The sequence below is a fragment of the Pseudorasbora parva genome, chromosome 2 (assembly GCF_024679245.1).
Source record: "Pseudorasbora parva isolate DD20220531a chromosome 2, ASM2467924v1, whole genome shotgun sequence".
Taxonomy (NCBI): Eukaryota; Metazoa; Chordata; class Actinopteri; order Cypriniformes; family Gobionidae; genus Pseudorasbora; species Pseudorasbora parva.
The window spans coordinates 41,058,716-41,076,378 of NC_090173.1; the positions used below are offsets into that span (position 1 = coordinate 41,058,716).

The 17,663-nt window shown below is 39.7% G+C and overlaps 1 protein-coding gene across 6 annotated transcripts in view; it reads left to right on the plus strand.

The window, feature by feature from the left end:
- ints1 (integrator complex subunit 1) overlaps positions 1-17,663 on the plus strand; it is a 41,217-nt gene that overhangs the window by 4,819 nt on the left and 18,735 nt on the right. For 3 of the 6 annotated variants that reach the window (XM_067420283.1, XM_067420301.1, XM_067420292.1), the window contains 24 exons: positions 3,958-4,144; positions 4,238-4,383; positions 6,508-6,649; positions 6,861-7,037; positions 7,123-7,231; positions 7,478-7,528; positions 8,007-8,127; positions 8,444-8,521; positions 8,599-8,778; positions 8,907-9,005; positions 9,234-9,325; positions 9,411-9,471; positions 9,552-9,749; positions 9,822-9,951; positions 10,030-10,209; positions 10,881-11,030; positions 11,113-11,292; positions 11,381-11,485; positions 11,580-11,747; positions 11,831-11,942; positions 12,021-12,179; positions 15,511-15,657; positions 15,750-15,848; positions 15,982-16,106. In XM_067420283.1, coding sequence (XP_067276384.1) covers positions 3,958-4,144; positions 4,238-4,383; positions 6,508-6,649; positions 6,861-7,037; positions 7,123-7,231; positions 7,478-7,528; positions 8,007-8,127; positions 8,444-8,521; positions 8,599-8,778; positions 8,907-9,005; positions 9,234-9,325; positions 9,411-9,471; positions 9,552-9,749; positions 9,822-9,951; positions 10,030-10,209; positions 10,881-11,030; positions 11,113-11,292; positions 11,381-11,485; positions 11,580-11,747; positions 11,831-11,942; positions 12,021-12,179; positions 15,511-15,657; positions 15,750-15,848; positions 15,982-16,106 — 3,196 coding nt within the window. The remainder of the gene's footprint in view (positions 1-3,957; positions 4,145-4,237; positions 4,384-6,507; positions 6,650-6,860; positions 7,038-7,122; positions 7,232-7,477; positions 7,529-8,006; positions 8,128-8,443; positions 8,522-8,598; positions 8,779-8,906; positions 9,006-9,233; positions 9,326-9,410; positions 9,472-9,551; positions 9,750-9,821; positions 9,952-10,029; positions 10,210-10,880; positions 11,031-11,112; positions 11,293-11,380; positions 11,486-11,579; positions 11,748-11,830; positions 11,943-12,020; positions 12,180-15,510; positions 15,658-15,749; positions 15,849-15,981; positions 16,107-17,663) is intronic. The other 3 variants (XM_067420311.1, XM_067420320.1, XM_067420326.1) reach the window with 3 other exon arrangements.

Sequence of the window (17,663 nt, forward strand, 5' to 3'; positions counted from 1 at the left end):
GTATTAGATGAAAAAACTACTCAAGTACTTAGTTACTAGTTACTTTCGATCTGATTGATAAGATCCAAAAACCCTGAATTTCAGACTACTTAGAGAGCTTTCACACACCTCCAAATATATATATATGTGTGTGTGTGTGTGTGTGTGTGTGTGTGTGTGTGTGTGTGTGTGTGTGTGTGTGTGTGTGTGTGTGTGTGTGTGTGTGTGTGTTAGGGATGGGACGAAATATCGTTTGACGAAATATCGCGATACAAAACATGACGAAACGTATCGAGGTCGAAAAAAATGGATCGCGAAATAAAGATATATGGCACTGCTGCATGATTAGCGTAGTATATAAATAATTTAGTGTATTATATGTTTGTGTGTGTGTGTGTGTGTGTGTGTGTGTGTGTGTGTGTGTGTGTGTGTGTGTGTGTGGGGGGCAGACATGACAAAACGCAGCGCGCATTTTCTGTTTGATCTGAGGCATAGTCCGTAGTTGGAAAAAGTGAGAGCTGTCAGACAAAGGATGGCAGCAAACATTAATAGGGAAAGAAAAGGGTTGACATTAGCATTAATATTCTAAACCAAAAATGCAGTTATTGCCTACATAAGCTACCATATTTTCTGTTTAACTTTTATAAGACTCCAGAAAGAAAAGTGCGTTTTTTCACTGAGCACATTCTCTGCAGTCTGAGCGCGATGCACTGCAGCTCACTCTCGCTCATGTCTGAGGTAAATCATTAACACCATAACCCCTTACAGAACACGTGTTTTATTGAGCTAAATACATTACAATCGGATAAAACGAATGCACAGGTTACTTTCCTGAACAAGCGCGCTTCCGAGTCGTCCGTGTTCTTCACACTGTCCACGTGAATTGCGGACCAGTTCGGCGGCGCGCACACGCAAAATACCTGCAGTTCAACAGGGAATGCGGATCTCTTAAAGGGGCCACACTATATTCCTACTCGTGTAATATGGACCTCCTCCTGGTATGGTGTGGTTCTGGTTCGCTCACTGGTACACATTAACAATTTTTCATACGAACTTTACCCTGTTCTGAATTAAACTGCCAGTGTAAAAACTCCCTTTATATTGTTAAAATGAGAGAAATCACTACTTTCTCATTATTTTTAAGTTTAGGCTTAAGAGACATGAACAATTTCTTAGATAAACATATATATGACCTTTGATATGTCTAGTCTTCATGCTGTATTGATTATTATTGAATAAGTATGGTTTCACTAATAATAAATGTACATTTGCATAAAGCATGCATATTTGTCCATACCTATGTTGATTAGAGTATTAAAAACTTAATTTAAGATACATTTACAATTGATAAAAAGGTGCGATTAAATTGCGATTAATCACGAGTTAACTCATGACAATCATGCAGTTAATCGCGATTCAATATTTTAATCGATTGACATTCCTACAGTGCCCTCCACAATTATTGGCACCCCTGTTTAAGATGAGGTCGCAGACTTCTAAAAATTCTCCTTTTTTTTTAAACAACATAGAACCAAAATGCAAAAAAAGAGGAAAATCCTACCTTTCGTTTAAGTACATTACTTAGGTGGTACAAAAAAATCACAGATTTGGAAAAAAATAAAAAATATTTTGATATCGTATCGTGACATATCGTATCGTAACCCAGGTATATCGAGGTGCATCGTATCGTGAGTTTAAGTGTATCGTCCCATCCCTAGTGTGTGTGTGTGTGTGTGTGTGTGTGTGTGTGTGTGTGTGTGTGTGTGTGTGTGTTTAATGGTTAAACAGTGTAAATTAATGGTGTGCTGGGCTAACCACAGCTCTTTTTAAAACATACTTTGTTCTTATATTTTTATAAGTATATGCATTCTTAAAAATACAGTCCCATTTTTAAACGTATGTATACACTGCAGACTGTTGTCTGTCCGGATATGTGTATAAATGCAAGATGTCACATTAGGCTATTCAATTTGTTTCGTTTTTAGCCTGATCTCATCAGTACCTGTGGCAACGTTTTTGCAAACCACAAAATATGTACCAATACGTACATATTGCGACAGTTTCAAAGTGAAATGTCCACTGGGTGGCGCTAAAAGCTTATTTTTTTCCAGAACAGATTTGCGTGAATCTGACATGTTTTGTTACGTTGTGTTTTTAACGTAGTCTACACCCACACTAAACCTACCCGAAAGTGTTAACAAAAGCAAATGTGACAAAAATAAAATTGTGTCCATGTATTTTTATCTTGTGTTTAGAACTCGTCTTTGAGCTCTTTTATCATGACTCGTCCTCATGGGGTTCGTTCTCAAGCTTTTCTCTTTGCAAATACAAATCTGTATCAGCTGAGCTATCGAGCAAATCTGGTGAATCAGAAAAGCAGAACATGGAGCTGTGACGCAAAATTCAAAATGTTTTACAAACCATAGACTAACAAAAAATGCAGTTTTTCTGCCTATAGTGTTCATTTCTGTTGGAATTCCTGCAGTGTGTATTGGTACGTATTTTGTGGTTTGCAAAAACATTGCCACAGGTACATTTTGCCAAAGAGGTTGCTCGTTTTATGAGAAAAAAAAGATATGTAAATGTGCAGATGTGAACGTTTGTTTGTGGACGTGTGTTCGGAGGATTCAAATGATTTGTCAATGTTGCACAAGAGCGCATATGAGGAAAACACTCGGACAGTGTGTGAAATAGTATTACAATAAAGGAAAAGTGCCCATAGTTACCGAATTACCATTAACAGTGTTCAAATATAGGCATCATTGTTACACTTACCACTGCTCTCTCAGGTTGGAGCTGGAATTATTGTATGCTGAGATGTCACTTCATATTGGTGCACACAGCATGCATTAAATTATGAAACTGTTCTTTTTGACATCTTAGACTGAAAACAGGCTGAATATGAGGCCACGTACGGATGATCTGCCGTAGCTCACACATCTCCCTCTGCTTCGGCCATCATCTTCTGACTAAACGCGCGCTAATTTTATGCGGGGGATGCGTATCCACCTCTCGCGAAGCTGCCTCTCCAACGTTTCGCGAGACTTGCGAACAAGTCATAACTTATTTTAAAATATATAATTAATTATCACCATTGACAGTAGCGAAGGAACGCCACCGAATGTAACTAAGTAAAAGTACAGTTTTTTCACAAGAAATGTACTTGAGTAAAAGTAAAAGTACCCATTTTTAAATATACTCTAAAAGTACAAGTTACCCAAAAAATGTACTCAAGTAAATGTAACGAAGTAAATGTAATTCGTTACTACCCACCTCTGGATATGCGTCATCTTTCTCGACTGTATAAAGTTCACTTAAGGCATATTCAGACTATGTCTGCTAGAATACTCATTAAGATGAACATGTTGGCATACTTTTTGTGTGCGTTTGTCTGTTTAAGCACAAGACTTGAAAGAGAACTCAATATTTGCGCGCTGTGAGACGGGTGCGCGCTTCCGGTTGACAGTGACGGATCTTCTCTCAGCGCGCGCGAGTTCTTATTCGCGTCTTCTGGCACTACATCCGGGTAATGACGGCGAAAACGACTGGTCATATTCGGACATACGGCCGCACTCGCATGCACTGAACACAGTTTATAAAGAGGGGAAACAGTATGCTATTTTTATTTACCCGCCACGGTGGCCGGTAGGTGAAGCGAGTTTACCCGCCACAACTCAAAATCACCCGCATTTGGCTGGTGGCGGGTGCTAATTTCCATCCCTGGTATATGTTGTATATATTTTTGGTAAATATTAAACAGGATAAATAGTTTTATATATAAACAAGTGTCTTCAGTAGCCGATCAATTTTGCTGTGGTATTGGAAATTGGCATTAAGAATTATGAATTTTCACTGGTACTGAAATGTTGGTGTTCTGGCAACAATATGCTCAGGTGTTTACATATTGTAAATAATTTTACCAACCTGTTGTAATTTGGGTATTCGGATGCGTGTAACCATTATCTGCTTCGGCTCCAGGTATGAAGAGCTGGCTGAAAGTGTGGAGGAGTATGTGTTAGATGTTTTGAAGGACCAGCTGAATCGTCGCCAACCCATGGACAACGTGTCCAGGAACCTTTTGCGCCTTCTCACGGCCACCTGTGGTTTTAAAGAGGTCCGACTGATGGCCGTGCAGAGACTCGAGATGTGGTTACAGAATCCTAAGGTACAACAAGGTGGACAAAAGAGAGGAAGTGTTTTTGTCTGAAAGTATGAAACCACATATCTAAAGGGTTGTTCTTGTTTGATGCTTTTCCAGCTAACTCGGCCAGCACAGGATCTTCTCATGTCTCTGTGCATGAACTGTAATACACACGGCTCAGACGACATGGAGGTCATCTCGAACCTCATCAAGATCCGCCTCAAACCTAAAGTTCTCCTCAACCACTACATGCTGTGTGTCAGGTCTGCATTACACCTTTAATCCTGAACTCTCGGGTTACACTCCACAAAATTATAAGTTAGTACTTAAAAGGCTAGGGGTGTAATGGTTAGTTGGTTAAATGGTTAAATACAGTAGCTTTTAATCAATGTATATTGAAGACTATGCAGTTTTAATTTTAGCCTACATTTATTAATTCAATTTCATACCTAAATGCTACTGTACATCTCTGAGCTGCCACTGTAAATCTTTTATATATATATATATATATATATATATATATATATATATATATATATATATATATATATATATATATGTAATATTATACAATACACTAGGAATGTGTTTTAAGATTAAGTAAGGTTTTTTAAGTCTTAAGTAAAATGAAAGAGTATTGCAATAAAAAACAAAAAATTCTTAACCTCTTTCTGTTCCTGTCGCCTAAGAATAGAATAGCAAAAAAACGAACCGAACCTTAGCCTAGCCATTTTTAAAAGGATGGACAGTTGAATAGGAACCTAACCTCGTTATACTTAATAAATATATTTGCTTCTTCTTAGTCTAAGTGTTCCCTGCGACTGGAGTATATTCTCTGTCTAGAGCGCACAACTGCATGAGTTTATGTCTGAGCTTGTATTTGGGTTAAGCTGCATTTGTTTGAAAAAAAGAAAAATAGAATCAAAATGTGTTAGCCTTTTACCCATTAGGGATGTGACGGTGTGAATATTTTCCCTCACTGTCACATTACAGTGCTTGTGCAATGTGCGGCCGTGAAGGAACGCGGCTGTGCATTTTCCTTTCGGTTTAGACTTCGCGCCCATTCAGGGGTGGGTTGCTTGAATAGGGTTTTCATTAGCCTATAATTCTAAATTAAAAACAAAACAGCAAAATCATTTCATTTTTACATTTCACTTTGAAAATAATGACCTTGTCATTCAGCTCGTCACTCTCGAGATAAATGAAATCTGACTCCTGTTGCGTGTTTGTGCTGCCACTCTTGTTTGGCTCATGCTGCACATTCAGTTTGTAATTTTAGTTTTTTCTGATCTCTAACGGGGCAAAAATTTTACCCAACTAGATTTTAAAATATCAAAACAATGAGCATGTTTGCATGCACACCAGTAAGCTGATAACTCCCAAATATCAGCTTATTTAAATTACCAGTTTTCCCCGTTTACATGCAAACCAGTAAACTGACTACACAAGTAAACTCCGTTTTGCATGACTTTATTAATAAACCAGGTTATTTCCATGTAGTGACGTCAAAAATAATAATTTTCGTAGCTTACTGAATAGTATTTCAAATTTTACAGTTGTGATGTTAAATAAAGCTTGCAACATGTCAGCAGGATATTTTTCGGCTCATATTATTCTCTCATGCAGTTCCAGATGCAGTGTTCTGACTGAACCTCTTCTACTTCTGCTGCATGAAGTAGAAGTAGATGAGAACACATCTGATCATTTTTTGGGTCTGAGTTTATGGTATATGTCCTTATTTCATGGAGAACACTCGCTGGATGCATTTAAATCTGCTCGAAGTATGTATTTTTTTGTCACACTTAAATAAGCCGACAGAAAGCAGGTTATACCTGAACACCGGTACCACAGACTATCACAGCAAGCCTATTACCTGTTATTATCAATCGAAATGAATCTACTGCTGAATATAGGAGCTGTTACTGGGACATAACAGACCTGTGTGTTTTGTATCACTAGTGCAGTGTCCGTTCTCGGAGTTTATAAGCCCTGCTCGCGTGTGTGGCGTGTCACTTCTCGAGGTTCCTGCCTTTATTAGAGAGAAGAATATGTTTAGCCCCAGCCCTCTGAAGATTTGAATATTAGGTGCTGATTACTACCAGAGCTTCGACGAAAAAAATGGTATTCGGACCAGCCCAAGTAACGGTACACAAAAAATGATGTTTCGGTATGTACTTGGATCCAGTAACAGCTCACTCTTTGTCCTTAGTTTTTTTTTTTTTTTTTTTTTTGCAACATCAAAGTATATTGATACAAATTATACACGCATGTGTCCTGAACCAAAAGGCCTGCACCAAATATATTCAGCACAAATGTACCGTTACACCTCAAGTGCTAAATGCTTTTCTTTATTTTATGTACCTTTTTGTATTTTTCATGTTCTGCAGGGAACTTCTGAATGCTCACAGAGATAATCTGGGCACCATGGTGAAGTTTGTGATCTTTAATGAGCTGTCAAATGCCAGAAATCCCAATAATATGCAAGTCCTCCATACAGTTCTGCAACATAGCCCAGAGCAGGCACCCAAGGTGATTTTTTTCAACCAACATGTTTGGCTTCATGCACAACAACTATAATACATTTTGTTTTCAAAGGCAAGTGTCACTGTTAGTATTGCTATCACTTGTTTTTTTAAGAGCCCTAACCCATAAAATTAAACTCGGATTTCTTCAAGTTATTTATTGAATAGGATAAATTGTGTTATTTATTTTGAGCCCTGTTGTTTTGTTTTGTCCCTAGTTTCTGGCAATGGTGTTCCAGGACTTGCTGACCAACAAGGATGACTACCTGCGGGCATCACGGGCCTTGCTAAGGGAAATCATTAAACAGACCAAACATGAGATCAACTTCCAGTCCTTCTGTTTAGGCCTCATGCAAGAGAGGAAAGAGGCTAGTTACGTGGACATGGAGTTTAAAGTGAGGACTACATAGATCTATTTTTTATGTAGTTTCTTAAAAAAAATCTGTTTTGATTTTTTTTTTGCCTGCACATTCATCTCAGGAGCGTTTTGTCATCCAAGTGACGGACCTCTTGACGGTGTCCATGATGTTGGGGATTACGGCTCAGGTCAAAGAGGCCGGCATTGCGTGGGACAAAGGAGAGAAGAAGAGTAAGATGTTTTATACTCCTAGTGCCTCATTTCCAAGGGCCTGGTTACACCTCGTTATTTCATGTGTTTTTACTGATCGGATAGCTATCTGATTTGTTAAAACGGTTCCAGTTACACTTGGCCACATAAATGTGTCTCCGGAAAACGAATATATATCCGATCTTCAATCCCCGCGCTATATGCAAATTTAACGGAGTTCACGTCAATAAAAGCAACAGATATGAGCTGCATTTTATTTATCATCAGCTAATACCAAGACCAAAGGCCGCACTAGGAGAGAGAGTGGCAACTGCACTGGTAAGATATTTTTGTCTCACTACTTTTAATGAAGATGATTGTGTGTTGAGCGTCTGCGAATTGCTTTCAGTTTTATTTGCTGCAGGTTGCGCGTTGGCTTGCTGAAGAGATACTCAGCTACTCATCTGCGGCAATGCGTGTTGCAGTAGCGCTGTCATATCTGGCTATAACATGTCATATAGCCTATAACGTGCTCTCACACTTAGTTATTTATTTGTTTTTAACCATTTTGGGAGGAGTTAAATTTACATATGTGGTTTCACCAATGAGATGCATTTACACTTTTCGTGTAAGTTTCGTTAGTCTCAGACCACCTCCTGAAGTGGTTTGAGTGATCGGTTTTAAATCCGTCTCGAAAGCATTTCGGAGGGCATTTACACCTGGTCTTTTCATGATCGGAAGTGACCAGGTGTAAACAGACCCCAACATTCAAAACTGTTTCTATTATAATGAGGTTGCAAATGTGTCTGTATTTCAGATCTGGAAGCACTGAGGTCCTTTCAAAACCAGATCGCTGCCATTCAGAGAGATGCTGTGTGGTGGCTACACTCTGTGGTTCCCACCATCAGTAAAGTGGCACCTAAAGACTATGTGCACTGGTATGGATCAAAAGGATGTAGGACTAGTTTTATTATTGTTAAAGGCACAATATGTAAGATTTTGGGGTTCAGATTATCCAAATGATATTTTTTGAGCTTGATTACATGCTTAGTTTATAATGATGATAACATTTTAAGCTATGAAACTCGCAGGATGTATTTTTCATGTCATGACCACTTTAAAATGACAAAAAAACATTTCTTCACCATTCAGCACCCTTGGTAGATCCTTTAAATTAAATAGTCACTTGTAAGGCTGTTTGTGAGACCTTTGCCTACAGCAGATTTGACTGATTGTTCCGTTGTGTTTCAACAGTCTTCACAAGGTGCTTTTCACAGAGCAGCCTGAGACCTATTACAAATGGGACAACTGGCCACCTGAGAGTGACAGAAAGTGAGATAATCTCTGATTGCACATCCTACAGAAAGAGTTGTTGTTAGAGATGCTAAAGCATATCTCCTGTTTGTTAGTTTCTTTCTCCGGCTGTGCTCTGAGGTTCCTCTGCTGGAGGACACGCTGATGCGCATCTTGGTGATCGGTCTCTCTCGTGATTTGCCCCTGGGCCCAGCTGACGCCATGGAGCTGGCCGATCATCTGGTGAAAAGAGCTGCGGGAGTTCAGTGTGATGGTAATACAGCACTCCTTGATAGAGGAAAGTTTGTGCAGTACACTCATATTTTAATCATTAAATGGCTCAGACGGTTTAGTAGTGGTCTGGTCTGGTCTGTTTTTAAAGCAGGCCATGTAATGATGTCTGTCTCCCTACATCATCAACTGTAGATTTGGAAGTGTTGCGAGTCGAGAGGATCCAGCTAATTGATGCTGTACTGAACCTTTGCACCTACCATCACCCAGAGAACATCCAGCTTCCTGCAGGGTACAGCTTTTACCTTTGACCGAGTTTATTCCCTGCTGTTTTTCTCTTCTGTTTTATTATGCAGTTATTCAGCTTTATATTGCCAAATAATTATTGGGTGTCACAGACTATTTGCATTTGAAAGTTTAAGCTACACTGTGGTCTGTCAGCTCCTGGAATCTGTTACTCTAATTGTGGGTGGTTTATTCTTCTGAGAGGTGAAATGCTTTATTAAATGTTCCGTTCTAGGTATCAACCTCCAAATTTGGCCATATCAACCCTTTACTGGAAGGCCTGGCTCCTGCTGCTTGTGGTGGCAGCATTCAACCCGCAGAAAATCGGTGAGGCCAGATATGATGCAATACTTGCTTTTCACAATAACATCTCATTAGAACGCTATTATATCGCTGTCAATTACTTTTTCAGGGTTGGCAGCGTGGGATGGTTACCCCACTCTGAAAATGCTCATGGAGATGGTTATGACAAAGTAAGTGTTCTGTATATTGTGTGGAATTGTGGTTTTATGGATATTTCAGCATGTGACTCTTTATTTTGCTCTCTTCTCAGTAACTACTCCTACCCTCCGTGCACGGTGGCCGACGAGGAGACCAAAACAGAGATGATCAATCGAGAGCTGCAGAGCTCTCAAAAGGAGCGGCAGGAAATCCTGGCCTTTGAGAGCCACCTGGCAGCTGCCTCCACCAAGCAGACCATAACAGAGAACAACAGCCTTCTGCTTTCCCAGCTCACCAGCCTGGACCCCAAGTATGATTCCCATTTGTCACTGCAGAGATAATTCAGTGTGGTTTTAAAGAAACTGACCCTGTTTTTTATCAGGGGACCCCCACGTAGACCACCTCCTCTTGTCCTGGATCAAGTGAAAACTCTAAACCAGTCTTTGCGCCTGGGCCATTTGCTCTGCCGCAGCCGCAACCCTGACTTCCTGCTCAATATCATCCAGAGACAAGTAAAAACTTTCATATAGTGTTCTTTTTAAAAAGCCATGTTTAGGGGACTTGCTAAATTTCAAATTTTCCCCATCCAGGCCTCCTCTCAGTCTATGCCGTGGCTGGCTGATCTTGTCCAGTCCAGTGAAGGGTCGTTGGATGTGCTGCCTGTTCAGTGCCTGTGTGAATTCCTCCTTCATGACGCTGCTGATGATGCCTCTTCCATTGATGATGAGGAGGAAGGAGAGAGCAAAGAGCAGAGAGCTAAGAAAAGACAGGTAAAGCTCAGCTCAGTCTTCTCAAGGGGCCATATTTTTTGTCTTTTTTCCCCCAGGGTCATCTTGTAATGTTGTCTTAAACCAAAGTTTGGTTTTACATGACCATTTTTCCAATCCCTACTGTAGTAGATTTGTTAGGGTCGGCCAAGATGCTGAGTATATACACACTACCGTTAAAAAATTTGGAGTCAGTAAGATTTTTAAGGAATTAACTTTTATCAACAAGGATGCGTTAATTTGATTAAAAGCAAAGAAATTTGTAATCTTACAAAATATAAGATTTCAAATAAATGCTGTTCTTTTGAACTTTCTATTAATCAAAGAATTACGTTTACATGAATGCCCACATCATCGCGAATATACTCCCAGGTGTCTACAGATACAAAGCCATATGCTAAATCGCTAAAGTAACCCTTTAAGCAGCAACTGTTTTTAACATTGACCATGATAATGTCTTGAGCAATATTTCAGCATATTAGAATTATTAGATGGATTATGTGACACTGAAGATTGGAATAATGATGCTAAAATAATTCAGCTTTGCCCTCACAGGAATAAATTGCATTTTAAATTATATTCAAATTGAAAAATAGTTGTTTGAAATTGTAATAATATTTCCTAATATTATTGTTTTTACTGTATTTTTTTCCCCTCCTCATCTTTTACCTCAGAGACAGCAGAAACAGAGGCAGCTTCTTGGGCGGCTGCAGGACCTCCTGCTGGGTCCCAAGGCTGATGAACAGACCACATGCGAGGTCTTGGACTACTTCCTGCGCCGTCTCAGTTCTTCTCAGGTGGCCTCTAGAGTGCTGGCCATGAAGGTGTGGAGTTAATTAACCAGCTACCAGTGCTTAGTTCTTTTAGACACTTTAATAAGATGGTTGATTGTGTTGTGTGTATCAGGGTTTGTCTCTGGTGCTGACGGAGGGAGGATTAAGAGATGGAGAGGAGAGGGATCAGCTCATGGAGGAGGACTCCAGAGACGCAGAGTTACTGCCAGGCTACCAGTGGCTCCTTCAGGACCTCCCCAAACTGCCTCTGTTTGACAGCGTGCGAGGATTAACGGCCAGCGCTTTACAGCAGGTCAGTAGGTCAGCTTACACAGTAACAAGAATATCAATATCTGTCACTTGATCAGCTTACGTTTGTGTGGTTTTCCTTTCTTTGTAAGGCCATTCACATGGAGACAGATCCTCAAACCATCAGTGCATACCTGATTTACCTATCCCAGAATGCACCGGTGGAGGAGCAGTCCCTTCACAATGACCTTGCCCTAGTTAGTTTAAACGTACAGCTTTTTATCTATCTGGAAAAAAAGCTCTAGTCTAATCTGTTTCTTCTTTCCTCTCTGGCGTTTCCTCTCTTCTCAGGATGTGGCTCGCCTGATAGTGGAACGTTCCACTATAATGAACTGCCTGTTCGCCAAGCACTCCTGCAGGCCAGAGTCTGAAGCCGTTCTCTCTGCTCTCATCTTCATCTTCTCTGCGTACATTCGTCGTATGAGGAAGACAAAAGAGGGAGAGGACCTCTACAGCTGGGTAAGGAATTATTAACTGGACTGGAAATTCACATTACTGCTTGCTTGTGCACATGATAAAAGACCAATTATTAAACATCACAGTCAGAGTCTCAGGATCAAGTGTTCCTGCGATGGACCACAGGAGAAACGGCCACCATGCACATTCTGGTAGTCCATGCTATGGTCATCCTGCTCACGCTGGGACCTCCCAAAGGTGAATGTCATCTCAGTTCAGAGTGTGTTAATTGATTCTGCCTGTACTTGTAGTAACTACTGTGATTGTGTTTTTTAGGAGAAAGTGAGTTCTATATACTGCTGGATATTTGGTTTCCTGATAAAAAGCCCCTACCAACTGCATTCCTGGTTGACACGTCTGAGGAGGCCCTTCTTTTGCCAGATTGGCTGAAATTAAGAATGATCCGTTCTGAGGTTTCCCGATTGGTCGATGCAGGTATAGATATCTTGTATTTAGGAATAGGAATTTCAAAATACAAAGTTTGATGCCAAGTAAATACCAAGGTTGCATTTATTTGATTAAAAAAATACAGCTAAAACAGTAACATTGTGAAATAGTATTACAATGTGAATAATATATTATATTGATATAACATTTTAATATATTTAATCAATTTTAAAATGTAATTTTAATCCTGTGCTGCCAAGCTTAAATTTCAGCATCATGACTCCAGTCTTCGGTGCCACATGATCCTTCAGAAATTGTTCTAATATGATGATTTGATGGCCAAGAAACATTTCTGACTATTATCAATGTTGAAAACAGGGTTTTTTACAAAAATATTAAGCATAACAGATAATACATTTTTCGGGATTCTTTGATTTAGTCAAAAGTAAAACATTTATTTGAATTAGAAATCTTTTATAACATTATAAATGTCTTTACTTTAACTTTTGATCCATTTAAAGGTGCCCTAGAATGAGTTGAAACAATATGTTAAATTGTTCGCGGATATCTACATATAGGGTATGTGGCTTATTTAAGGGCAAAAATTGTCCAGATACAGTTTTACAGGTCCATTTACAACCCTATAAATTGTCCCTATGATGTAATGCTCTTTTTTTTTTTTGCCTTATTTGGAAGAGTCATGAATATTAATGTTGAGCTCTGCTCTGATTGGCTTATTTCAGCAGCTCACAGCAGTTCAGTTGTTTAGCGAAGCGGCTCGTGAGTCCTGACCGTCCTGACAGAACACAGACCGACTGAATGACTCTTTTAGCAGAACATCTTAAATGGAGATTGATAAAATACAGTCTACTTGTTTATTGGTGTTTTCAGATCATCCGCACGCAAGAGAGCATATGGTTGCCAGAATGTACATGTTTAGGTAAAACACCGGATAGTATACGTGTTCTTTTCAAAGAAAAGCTCTGATTGCGGAATTGAAATTACTGAAATCTGGCAACCACAAGCACGAACGCTCTTCTTTCCCTCTGACAAAACCAAAATCAGCGGTTTTTGTTCAAGTTTTTATTTTTTTAACTACATTTTAGACTCAACAATATTGCATGTTTATAACGTTAGTCACAATGTAGGCTACGCAGTGACTGTGATATATTCTGAAATACAAACATGCTAAAACATTATAGGCCTACTTCAGTTAGGCCTATAATGTTCAGTTAGGCCTATAATGTAAATATATATATATATTTACAAAACCTTGTCAAATGACTATCATTAGCCCCGTTTCCACCAAAATTTGTACCAGGAACTTTTTTACAGGAACTTTTCTCCCCCCCCAGACCTGCAGCTGTCTGCGTTTCGACCGCGATAAAGTTCCGAGAAGATTAGGCAAATTAGTCCGGTGATGTAGGACTGCGCGCGACTGCTCCTCCAAATCAGTGAAGGACAGTAATCATTTTTAAGTGTACCAATTGAAAGATTTAGTGGACTATTTACATGAGACGTTATCTAAACCGATCTGGTGTTTACATGTGATGACTTTCAATCGCAATCATTTTGTCACATGCAGTTTGTCTGCCGCATCAAAAATGTCGCCGCTGTTTTCTCTCCAGCAGGAGAATGTGTTAACTGTAGCCATAGCAACTCTTAACGCCCACCAGGACTAATACAGTATTATTTATAGCTATTTGTTGTAAAGTGTAATAATCATCTCAGAAAAAAGGGCACAGTTAAAGTAAAAACTGCCTGGGGCAATATAAGCTGTGTCATTATTCCAAAATTATCTTCATAACTCACGAAATAAAAAGTTTACCCCTCAGAAAAATTTAATTTCCTCTCTTGTCAACATGAGCACGGCGCGCGCTGTCACGTCATGTAAGGACGCACACTTAAAAGTAATCGGTCAGGTCGTTTACATGGTGAAAAAAAATGTATAACGAGTATGGAAGAGATTCAAGCTGTGCTGCTTTTGCTGGTTATGTATAGGTTTACGAGGTAATTAACAACGACATTAAAGAGCACTAATATGCAGATTCAGCAGCATGCAGCAGATTCAGAAAGTTTGTAAAGCTAGATTTAAAATGACAATGTATATTATTATCAGCTATTACGGACATTGAACGTGAGATGACTGAGACGACCGCGCGCCACCAGACAGAGAGCAAGACTGATATTTACTGAACGCAGAACGAACCTCGCAAAAGACTTTTAAAAATGCCCGTTGAACTAAAATGCTGCGTGAGCTCAACCAATCAGCATGTTCAGCACCCAAGTCCCGCCCTCGAAAGTTCCTGAACTTTGAAAAAGTACTACCTCGCGAGCAGGGCCGTTTGGAGGGGGAAATATTTACCCGGAACTTCATTTAGACCCTGGTTCCTGCGTTCTAAACACACGAAGTACCACCCCAAAGTTCTTAGTTCCTGGGTAAAGTTCCTGTGGTGGAAACGGGGCTATTTTAACTAATATGGTGGAAAAGGTGACGTTTGCTAGAAGAATTGAGTGAACGATCTGTAAGCAACGTATCTACGGTTGTATTTTGTAATACAAAATAATATTAACTTTTGTCATTAGACACACTATTTAGTTTTGTATGGAACTTGGTGTTTTCTGCTGTCTCTCTAAGTAACTTTCAATTTAATCAGAAATTGTTTAAACAGTCAATAAGTGGATAAAATCACTACTTACTGCTTGCAGGAATATAGTTGCCCCTTTCTTCAGTTTAAGACGCTGAGCGAAGGTTGCTTGAAATGGGCCGAACAAACGAACGATCTTGAATTAAATTGTTGTGGTATCCGATTATAATAAACATCAACCATGACTGTTGACATTTTTTGTCTGTGGGAAGTGTATGAAAAGTCCTCACGTCCCCTGCACAGCCTGGAACATGACATTTGTGTCCATGAGATCTGCCGTTTTTCCTATCCTCAAATGTCGCTTGTTTATCTGCATTTATCTTATGTTAAGAATCACTTTATTTTCCGTGGTGTTTTTCATGCACAAGATTTACATAAGAAGTAGGAGGCAATGGTGTTTGAGACTCACAGTATCTGATGTCCATGTACTGAACTCCTATTATTTCACTATTTCAATGATGAAAAATTGATTTAGATTCAGCTCTAAAAAGACAATAGTAGCATTATTCACTTCAATTCAGTTCAGTGTTGAGTTTACATATAACTGTCACTATTCAGTGTTTAATTATTTTTCAAGTTTTCAAGTTTTGTTTCTTACCTGGTAGTGTCAGTGCAGTCAAATTGATAATATTACTGAATATGAAGTGTTTTTTTTTTTTAACCCAGACATCACTTAGTTGCTAAAATAAAATTTGTGTTTGAGTCTGAATGGGTTTCTCTGTCATTTGCAGCCCTACAGGATCTGGAGCCCCAGCAGCTGCTGTTATTCGTCCAGTCCTTCGGGATCCCCGTCTCCAGCATGAGCAAACTGCTGCAGTATCTGGACCAGGCCGTGTCCCATGATCCCCAGACACTGGAGCAAAACATCATGGACAAGAGTGAGGACCTTTCATTTGGTATACTCTGTTCTCCCAGCATTCAGTGTGTGTGAAATGATGCTAACATCATGGATGTTTTTTTTACCTGTTAGACTACATGGCTCATCTAGTGGAAGTCCAGCATGAGAGAGGAGCCACGGGTGGTCACACGTTTCACAGTTTACTCAGTTCTTCGCTTCCTTCACGGAGAGGTCAGGATCGAATGCCTTACACCAAGGGTTCAGTCAGCACTAATTAATGGTGCTGTTTTACTCTGTTTGAGTTTCTGCTCAGAATTATTAAATTCTGTTCTAATGAGTCCTTTGCTAATCTGATGTGTTACAGACAGCTCAGAGGTGAGCAGAGCTAAGGTTACCATAGAAACGCCCCATGGCTCCGTAAAGATGAGAGCAGTTAGTCAGGTGCCAGTGATCGGCCCCGAGGATGATCTCACTGGGATCCTACTACAGGTACGACATCTCACTTTGATCTACTTATGCTGCTTTTTTAGAGGGGTTCTTTCTCCTGCAAAGATTTAATTCTATCATGTTGTTAATAATACTATAATAATCTTGTTGGAATTGTAGCACAGCTGCTTGTGCTTCTGACATAATCAAGCCGCCTTTCCACTGCACACGACATTCGGACACGACTGTCGGAGTTTGCCCCCTAGTGGCAGTCGCACGGAAATGTTATTATGATCGTACACGGCAACATGGGGGAGATCTTGCAATCTCATTTGTATGATACTTCTCTAGAATCATATCGCAACCTTTTCATATACGGTAGACAAAAACATGACGACACACAGCGTCTTTTAAGTGTTTTTTTATTTATTTATTCTCTGATCTGTTTATTCTTCCAACAGCCATAGGACCGGACCAGCCGCCTCAAACTAGTAAACTAGATCACATAAGTTAAACTACTAAGGTGAACTGTGACTCACTCTCACAGACACACACACACACACACGAGCGCCGCAGCGATCGTTACACAAGAGCCAGACAGCAGCCGCTGACCTATCTAATATCAGCACTAAATAACACCGTTTACTCTTATTCACACATTGAATATAAAGATGGTGTGTGTTTTAATTACCGTCTGACCCCGACCCATTCGGCAGATTTATTTAGAAAAACATATAATTTAAAATTAATCTATTATGCATTTTTAAAAAGGTTGTAAAACAAAATAAAACCTGATAAACAAAAAGAATAATAATTCTCAACTTGCGCGCACACTGATTTGATTGGACAACTTTGAAATACATTACATCCGGTCGGCGTGTCGCATATGGTGTAGTCGCTCAAGTTCAAATATTTGAACGCATCCGAAGCTCAAATCGGATCCGTAAATTCCGCATTCGCATATGGTCGGCACCCCATGCAATCCCTGTACGACTCTCCATTGGAAATGAATGACTTCCGGTCCGACGGCGGTCGTTTGTCGTGTGCAGTGGAAAGGCGGCTTCAGTCCTGTTCACATTCCTCCTTTTTTCTCTCCAATTTCATAGTCACTCTTTATTAAAGGTGGGGTAAGTGCTATCTGGTAACCGTTGTTGATATTTCAAATCACCAAAACAAACACGCCCTTACCCCCAAAAGCGTCTTGCCCCTATTGTGATAGCTCCGCCCCACACATACGTAACCCAGGCAATGACTATGGCAGAATCTGTATGTTACTAATCCAGGTCGAATATTCAATGAAAAAGTCATCCCTTCTATCACAAAAACACAAACCGTTCTCATGAACAACTCAATGGCACGAGCATGACAGTAAACTATCAACATATTACAATTATGACAAGATTAGAGTTATAGCGAACACAAAAACACAAACCATTCTCATGACTCGATAGTAGCCTACACGAGCACAACAGTCCAGCTAGCAACATATTACAATTATGACTGGTTTGGGGTTATATAGATCAAGAGGAAACAAACATATATTAGGAGTATAGTATCTAAATCGTCAGACACATTTTGTAAGCTGACACTTGAAACAGACAGTGAGGAGATTTAGATGCT